Genomic DNA, 8,648 nt, shown 5'->3' with positions numbered 1-8,648 from the left:
TAATGATGATGTCATCGAGTAGGAGTAATGTCCAAATTTGAGGAAGCTTTTTTTCCATAACTCTCTGTTTGGAGGGCTAAACGTAGGGGTAGGGAAGGAATTTGGATTCAGCCATAGTTTCTGCAGAGCAGCAGTAGCTTCTTAAAAATTCCCCTCCAAGTTGTGGGTGGGACTATTGGCACAAAGTAAGCCTACTTCCTGACAGCCATCTGTTAACGCTCTCTCCCACTAGCTTACAGCCCCTCGCAACCTCTACCAAACATTACAGAAGCAAAAAGAAATGGGGAACAATATTGGAGCTATCCACCCGTCCGGTTTTGAGCTAGCTCAGACAAGGAGAACAAAGACGTACACGGATCTAGTCGTCTAAAAGTGGACGCATCAAAATGGAGCAGAGCACTTCTGGCTTGCCGTAGTAGCTCTGACATCACACCTACAACCTTTTTCTAACATCGGCTCTTGATTCACAGAGATTAAATTTTGTTCATAAATGTCTATCAGAAAAATGGCACAAGAACATGTATAAAAGAAAAATAAATAAATAAAAAAACACGATTCTCATCAGAGAAGGTCCTAAATAATAAATCCAGTGTCAGAATCTTACTTCCTGCTAACTTCACAAAGAGAAGTTTTCAGAAGCGGGTTACAGCTGCTCGTTTTCCACTTCACAGACCTAATCGAGACAACTGAGACCTTCTCAGAGCTGCCCACCCAGAACGCTTCATGAAATTGGACCCAGAAGTTAAGCGGGGCAGTCCTGAAGGGCCCCATTGAGTTTTTACCGTCCACACTGGCGTCATCCACCAGGATGATCTCCTTCAGGAGGATGGCAGGGGAGGTGTGCAGGACGCTGTAGACTGTCCTGAGCAGGGTGCTCCAAGCCTCGTTGTGAAACACGATGATCACGCTGGTGGTTGGTAGAGGGGGGCACCGCTTGAAGGTTTGCTCGATACATCTGCGGCAAAAGGCACAAAGGACATGAAAATGTATGTACACGGACAAACTGTGTTTATACCCAACTGCTAACTGATGTTTTCCTTGATGTTGAGTTGTAGTTGTGGTGGGGCAGGGACGTTTACACAGCTTGAGTCAAGGTAATCATCATGGTTTCTCCCTAACGTATTTCCTCACCAAAAAAAACAAGTATGAGACAATTGTTTGCGTTGCGTATTTGTATCGTACAAGCTTATTGAGATTTCAATAGACTGGGCGTTTCCATGGGTGTGTCAATAACAGGCTAAAAATGAACAGCAGGAACTTCTAGTTCTTACTTCTTTTAGCTAAAAATACTTTTTGAGACCTTAAGAACTCTGTAGTTCAGATTTATGACGTACTCTGGAGGTCTTGTGTCTGGGCCCAGGTCTCTACTCAGAGAGATGCGGTCACTTGCGTACAAGTTAAAACAGTGCTTTTCTTCGCCTCTTTCCTTCTCCTTCTGCTCTTCGGGGCTTAAAGAACTTGGATTGAAAGGTCTCCCCGCAGCTCCAGGAGCGAGGGGGTTCTGGGGCGGTCTCTCCAGAGCCGGCTTGAGCTCAGCTGCTGTGTAGTGGCCCGGCAGGCAGGACATGCCGCCGGGCTTCTCCAGCAGCCGCACAGGGGCTTTGATCTGCATCTTTGGAATGGCGTCCCTGAAGTTATTCACAGCTCCCATCACCATGCCAAACATAGAGTCCCGCTTCACTGCCACCTCCTTCAGCCAGGGGTCCTCCGGCCCGCTTTGGGTCCCCACTTCCCATTGTATGAGGAAGACAAATGTGACAAAGACCAGGGCCACTGCAGCTAGTTTAAGTGGGTGCAGTCGCCTTCGGAGCAGTCTGCGGAGAGCTGTCATTGTGCTTTAATGGAGAGCAGGCAGGCTTTGGGCTGAGAACCAGCAGCTGCAACAAATAGAATCAAATATTTTGTCATGACATCTATTACAGCTATCAAACCATTTCAGAGTTTAAACTATGAGGTGTCAGTAAAGGAAATTAAAAACATTTGTGGTGTCATTCTTTTTGAACATTTGAGTGGAAGTAGTTCACTTTCAGTAGGCAGACATTGGGACTGAATCAACTTTGATAAAAATAGATTACAGAAGTGAACCTACCATGAGTCGCTTTGTCCTCTTAATGCTTCTCAGTGAATCCATGGAGTGACATGGTGCTATCACAGCAGTCCCCAAAAATGTACTTCGGTTCCCCTCCAGCGACAAAAGCCTCGCCGCGCGCTCTGACTTCACCAAACTTCCGTCTCGTTGGATCCAGGTGTGCTGCTCCCAGGTAGAAGGCGGTGACACATGGTGCGCTTGCGCAAAGCGGGGGCTGTTTTTCAAAATAATGGTCCGAAAGTCAAACAAACGTCAGCGGAGCTTTACGCTTTTCTTTTCTTTCTACAAGGAGGTTGGTTCTGCTCCTGAAGACGGACGGTGTCATTAATAGGATTCGTTCAACTGGTCATTCACTGGGACAGTTGCCTGGTTACAAATAACGGAGGAACGCGACATACCCCACCGCATCCCAAGTTCCTGCGGGGGAAAAAAGGGTCTCATCCTGCATGCGGGGATTCAACTTTGAAGAAAATCTGCAGAAGTTGAGCGTCCTTTCATTTAACTTCCTCTGCGTTTTGCCGGCGGTGATTTCGTCTAATCCCCCCTAAAATGTCCCGCTGGATGGAGCTCACAAAGAGCTGAATGGTTGCAGGAGTGAGGACGTGGATTTTTACCCGCGGGGAGCCTGCTCTGGTGCCCACTTCGGAGCCCCTCTCCGTCTGATTTACTCTCCATCTGTGGAGAGGGACGCCGTTCCTGCCCATCAGCGTGCTCACCAAATTTAGCGGATCTAAATCTCCACACGTGGCAAACATGATCAAAAATAAACTCACAGCTGAATCTAAACACTTGATTTGTCGAAAAGAACATGCACTTTAAATTACATGTTTTATTGGAGACAGTGAACACATCATTTCATTTCAACTTTTACTATATAGTTTACATTTTGAGGAGGAATAAACTAGTTTTTCCTGTAACTAAACTCACATTTATATTATTTTAAAAGAAATGTAAATCTTTATTTCATATTATCCAAACAACAAATGTGGATAGTTGAAAAAAAATAATAATTTTACACAATAAAAGACAACAATCTTAAGCCCCAATGATGTTTTATTCATGTAACAATTAATCAACTTAATCGATATATATATTCTACGATCCAACTAGACTTGAGCTATACCGTTATAAAATTGTTCAAAAATGAAATATAAATCTATTATATCAATATTGGAAAATGCCATTTGAATTGAGGTACAATATGTTTATCTTACTTTGATTTGTAAAAAGTGTCATCTCAGTGGACAACACACATGATGGCAGCAAAATATGTCAATCCTTCATTAATGTATGGAAATACTTTGAATTTTGCAAAGATCTGTACACTGTTCTAATATATTATTTTGAGGTGGAAAAACAACTGTCGGCTGATCTTTATGAAACTAAAACATGAATGGATTTGACATTAATACTCGTTTGTTTGTACACATATTTAATTTACACTTGATTGGAATCTGGACAGCTTTACATAAACTGTTCAGAACTGTTGAATTTTTTGATAAAAATGTCCTGGATCAATTTTAGGTCTGTAAATCAGATTGTTCAAAATGAACAAATATCGACTATGAATCACATTTGCATCCACACCTTATAATATAAATTGAATCATTAAAATGAACTGTTACACCCCTACTCTTTCTGCATCTTGTTTCCACAAGCCACCTTTATTCTTATCAAGTGGTTCCTTTCACTCAAATTCCAATCAATTTTATACAATTTTCAGATTTTCCATTGATCTATTTAATTTATTAAAATTGTAGAATCAGACTCCTTGATTCATGTCTAAAAAGGCATCAACCTAAAATGACTTAAAAACACGTTTAAACCTTTAAAAGATGGGTTGCTTCTGAACACATGTTTGAAAGAATACCATGTTCAAATGAAAACTTACATTTATTAGAACATAAGAAGGTTTGTTCAATCGGAAGCAAAAGAAAAAAAGAAACAGAGGGGGGGGGGGGGTCTAAGGAACTAAGCAAGGTAAAATAAATGCTGGTTTATAATCTTTTTGACTTCCATGCATTAAGGTCTTAAGGCACCACGAGCTTTGTCCAAGATTTCCTTTCTAATCTTTGGATAATGTGGATGAAGGACAAGAACCTGTGGACAGAAATATTTACAAAGTTACAGCTACAGTCACAGCAAAATTACATAAGAATTATTTTTATATCTTACCTTGTGACAGACGTCTATGGCCTCAACGTGCTTTTTTGCTTTTAAGTAGTTAAAAGCAAGTTTATATCCTGAAACAAAGGAGGCATTTGCAGTTAAAAATATAGTTTTCTGAATAATTTTCTAATCAGAAGTGGTCATTTTGGTTCCCATACCAATATTTGGATTGGTCTGATTCCCATACTTCCAAGCCAGTTCATAATTAAGTGCTGCATCACGGAACGCCATCTCTTTTTCCATTATGTAGCCCTGATATTCATAAGCCTTGCAGCACGACTTCAAACAAGACAAAAAAATTAATAACATAAGAGGAAAAGTTGAATTAATTGCACAATTAGGTTACCTTATTGTGATTTAAGCATCTTTTCAGAAGGTCTCCAGCCAAATCAAACTTTCCTGAATGGATGTAAATATCTGCCAGCAGCAACCAGCTCTTCTCAAACTCGTCTGCGTCGGCCAGGTTCCAGTTCATCTTAGCTATGATCTTAAGCTGGTTCCTGGCTCGGGGAGTTTGCTTCAGCATCATGTATGCGGTTGCCATGGCCAAAAGTGCTGGTGCGTGGTCTTTCTGAGAGAAACCAAAGAAATGAGAGATATATGAAGTTATGAATTTAACACCAAAATAGAGCCAAACTAAAGGCAATAAAGCAACAGTGACGCAATTTATATCCTAATGATATTTGCTATCATTAAGGTGGATGCTGAAATAATGCTAATCTCTTGGTGTGGGCATATTTACACAAGAGGGAGTGCTGTAACTCGTGCACCATCTGGAGTTTACTTACCTCATTGCTTGCAATCTCTGAGAAAACACTAAGAGCTTTCTCTATATTGGCCTTCTGTTTGGTCGCAAGGAGACAGTAGTTCTCCAGGATGCGGAGCTGTACGTGTCCGCCTGGCGTCTGAGGCTTTATCTCCCGTAGCAACTTCTCAGCCGTTCTCACCGCAAGCTGCTCCGACTCCTGCTTCTCTGTTGAGTTGCTGTCGAGCGCCGCAGAGGTGCTTTGTCGTTTAAAAGAAAGACTGTCGATCTTGAAGTGAAAGTTTATTAAATGTACTCACCCAATTTCACCATCTAAATTCTCAAACAGCTCCCCTCCGAGTGTGTCGTTGTCAGGGTTCAGGTAGATTTCAATCATGTTGTAAACGGCGTTCTGACCCCAGTCGTTGTCTTTCCGAGCTTTGTTAAAATGCCGTAGTGCATCGTTGGGTTGTCCTGTGTACCTGAGCAGAGTACAGAAGTTTAGCTTCAAAAGGAAAAAATACATCTTTGGAAGATGTGCTTGTAACTTACCAAAGATAAAGTCCTTTGCAGTAATGGAAGCCAGGGTCTATTTTAGACCTATACGAATGTTTTTCAACCATCTCAAGAAAGCGGGGGACTTCTTCCAACTTGCCGGCTCTTCTCAACAAGTCAATGATCCGTGACAAAGCTAGGTAGTTGTCTGTTTAAAAAAATGTTTTTAAAAATGTAAAATAATTATCTTTTATTAATCATTAAAATAATATTAAACTCTTATTTCACCTGGCTTCCGCTCCAGAAGTTGCTGAAAATGAAAAACTGCTTGTTCGTACTCTTGTTTTCTGAACATGATGTCTGCCATCATCTAAAGAGGAAGTGATATGACAAAAACACTTTTAGATCAGGTTAAAATACCTGTTATTGCAACTGAGAATAACCAGAACAAACCAGAGTTGCGTCTTCATTGTGTGGGTCAATCTTTAAAATGATCCGGCATTGCTCCTTGCAAGCATCCGCCTCATCCAGGGTGAGGTATAAGCGTGCCAGCTCCACCATCACCTACAAACAGGGAGGGTATTCATCTGAATGGAGTCAAATAATCTTCATGTCAAACGACAAAAGTAACATTTTGCTTAGATCAACAAGTGAGAGAGGGTATGACACACAGGCAGCAGGCTCCAGAAGATGCCGATGCTTGTTAATCACAGCTGCAGTAAGTACATACAATGGTTTCAATTCAGCGCCGCTGACCTTGAGATCTGTCTCGCAATACACAAGAGCTTCTTTGTAAAACTGGACGGCTCTCTCGTAGCCCCTCTGACTCGTGTAGTGTTTGGCGATCTCGGCACAGATCTCTGCTGCGATCTTCTTTTGCGCGGGGACGGCGTCGGGCTGCTCCAACTGCATGCGCTTCACCACCTTGGCTTGCACGTCTCGCGCCTTTGAACAACAAAAATGTGTTCACTCAACAGGATTATATCAACAGCAATATCAGAACTGTTTCTATAGATTATAGAAGATGAACATTTTGAATTGGGATTATATTAAAAGGGAGACAAATTGCAATTTTTTTAACGTTTATGACAAAAAAGAAAAAAGGAAGGACTTACTTTTTTCAAAGAAAACAAAGCTTCCTCATTTTTTTCAACTTTAATTTGAATCTTTGCCAACAGGACCAGATAACGGCAGTCATCAGAGAGTAAAGGCAGTTCATTCACTAAACAAACAAACAAAAAGTTATTACAAAAAGTTTGTTCTGGCACCCCCTAGTGGTCAAATAATTTTGTTAGATAACTAAAGCTGATTTGATACCCTACTCAACTGAAAATTGTGTTTTTAACATGTTCTTGTGGCTTTTTTTCTTATGATGGAGGACATATATGAGGAAAATTAAGATAAAAATTGAATTTTGAGTATTTTTTATTCAAATTGTGAATCGGAAGCAAATAGATCCAAATATGTCTCATATAAACTGGCTCCAAACTACGACTGGATAGCTCCAATATTGCTCGCCATTCTTGTAGCACCTGTAATGTTATGTTAGGGTTGTGAGGGGCTATAAGCTAGCGGGACAGCGTGTAAAGAAATGGATGACGGGAAATGAATGGGGAACTTCTAATGAAAACACTTTTTTTTTAATTTTCCTAGAAGGAAATCAGAATTAAAAGACCACTGGGAAGGCTTTTACAGTAGATCAAAAGGTAATCGAAGAGGGTCTTTTAAGACAACATCTGTATTTCTTTAGCATTAGCTGGTTTTTTATTTGAATTAGTCTATCTAATAAACAAAGCCTCTAAAAGTTTAGACCGTATTTTTAAGTAAACAATAACTTTTAAACATCCCAAATACAAGCTAGATTTAAAAGTAAGATATAAAAGCACTCTGATTAACGCATGCTGTCTCCTCTGCTCCCATCAGTCTGTTATTTCAGTTAAAAAAACATTGCAGAAATATCAGCTTACTTGGCTTAGATATTCAAGCAATGCATCATCGCTTCATAAATATTTGTGAACATCCAGGTTCAACTGTTTAATCTGTTGTTTACAGTTTTACTAGACACATGAGAAAACAAGTGATGTTTCAGTTTGAGTCACTTCCCATCGCAGCCGTCGCTGACGTCTTGAGTACCTGGTTCATGAGCCAGAGCGTCGTGTAGGACCTTTTCACTGCGGTCGTACTGCTTCATCTTCATCAGAAGCTCGGCCAGGTCGTAGCGCAGGAACGTGTGTTGCTCAGTCTGCAGGGCAGCCTCGTAGTACTTAATAGCCTGAATAGCGACAACAGCCTTTGATTATCACTAGTCCGTATTTGTCGGAGATATTTAGGGTCAAATCCATACCTCAAAGTAGTTATGAGTCTTGACCAGAGCTTTCCCCATTTTACTCGCTAAAATGGAGTCTTTGGGGTTTTTCTTCAGAGCCTGGTCGTACGCCTCAATGGCTTTCTCTGGCTGAAAAAAAACACACACCAGCAACTGGAATCAGTATAAACAGTTGTAAATGGGATAAACAGCTTTAAGAGCTGCTGCATACCTGATAGTACAAACTGTAAATCATGGGAATGGCTTTTTTGTGTGTTTACTACTTACAGTATAGTAGAGAGAATTAGAAAAAAAACACAAAATCTTTAATTTGGAGGTTAAGTTACAGACCCACTCCAGTGAAAATTGTGTTTTTGGTGTTTTTAACACGTTCTTGTAGCATATTTTTCATGATGGAGGACATTTATAAAATAATTTAAGATTTCTCAAGAAAGATTATTACTCTAAATTGGCTTAAACCAAATCCACTAACAATAACTCACTGAATACAAAAATTAAAACAAGTTTACATAATGCATGATGATACATGCCCAAGTACAACTAAAAATGTATTTTTTTTTAAAGATGGGAGAGACTATGTTTGAATAACGGTCACTATGTCTTTGAACGACTGTCGTTGTCCTAATGCCCACATTTTACAAATGTACATGTGACTATGTATTTATATATGGATGTGTAAGCATGTGTTTATATGTATATTTGGATATTTGTGGCTTTTTAACCTAAAAAGAGGTAAATTTTGACCCAAACATATAAATGTGTTTATGTGTGTGTACGCATCTCTGTATTCATTTTTACATTTGCTGGGATGTGTACAATCTCAA

At 40.1% G+C, this 8,648-nt stretch overlaps 2 protein-coding genes across 3 annotated transcripts in view; both read right to left on the bottom strand.

Annotated features, from left to right (window-relative positions):
- Positions 1-2,859, bottom strand: part of galnt3 (UDP-N-acetyl-alpha-D-galactosamine:polypeptide N-acetylgalactosaminyltransferase 3 (GalNAc-T3)) — an 8,741-nt gene extending 5,882 nt beyond the window's left edge. Inside the window, exons 1-3 of one of the 2 annotated variants that reach the window (XM_024286123.2) lie at positions 2,090-2,859; positions 1,335-1,877; positions 783-955 (exon numbers count right to left, since the gene is read on the bottom strand). In XM_024286123.2, coding sequence (XP_024141891.1) covers positions 783-955; positions 1,335-1,831 — 670 coding nt within the window. In that variant the 5' untranslated portion in view covers positions 1,832-1,877; positions 2,090-2,859. The remainder of the gene's footprint in view (positions 1-782; positions 956-1,334; positions 1,878-2,089) is intronic. The other variant, XM_024286124.2, reaches the window with a different exon arrangement.
- A 1,104-nt stretch (positions 2,860-3,963) lies between these two features.
- Positions 3,964-8,648, bottom strand: part of ttc21b (tetratricopeptide repeat domain 21B) — an 11,651-nt gene continuing 6,966 nt past the window's right edge. Inside the window, exons 17-29 of the mRNA XM_024286122.2 lie at positions 7,843-7,953; positions 7,632-7,770; positions 6,614-6,720; positions 6,255-6,443; positions 5,952-6,062; positions 5,787-5,868; positions 5,556-5,706; positions 5,324-5,485; positions 5,047-5,242; positions 4,605-4,829; positions 4,417-4,537; positions 4,265-4,332; positions 3,964-4,189 (exon numbers count right to left, since the gene is read on the bottom strand). Of these exons, the coding sequence (XP_024141890.1) occupies positions 4,112-4,189; positions 4,265-4,332; positions 4,417-4,537; positions 4,605-4,829; positions 5,047-5,242; positions 5,324-5,485; positions 5,556-5,706; positions 5,787-5,868; positions 5,952-6,062; positions 6,255-6,443; positions 6,614-6,720; positions 7,632-7,770; positions 7,843-7,953 (1,740 nt within the window). The 3' untranslated portion in view covers positions 3,964-4,111. The remainder of the gene's footprint in view (positions 4,190-4,264; positions 4,333-4,416; positions 4,538-4,604; positions 4,830-5,046; positions 5,243-5,323; positions 5,486-5,555; positions 5,707-5,786; positions 5,869-5,951; positions 6,063-6,254; positions 6,444-6,613; positions 6,721-7,631; positions 7,771-7,842; positions 7,954-8,648) is intronic.

This window comes from Oryzias melastigma, linkage group LG21 (genome assembly GCF_002922805.2).
Source record: "Oryzias melastigma strain HK-1 linkage group LG21, ASM292280v2, whole genome shotgun sequence".
Classification (NCBI taxonomy): domain Eukaryota; kingdom Metazoa; phylum Chordata; class Actinopteri; order Beloniformes; family Adrianichthyidae; genus Oryzias; species Oryzias melastigma.
Note: the sequence above shows the minus strand (reverse complement) of the source record. Positions and strands in the feature narration are given on the sequence as shown.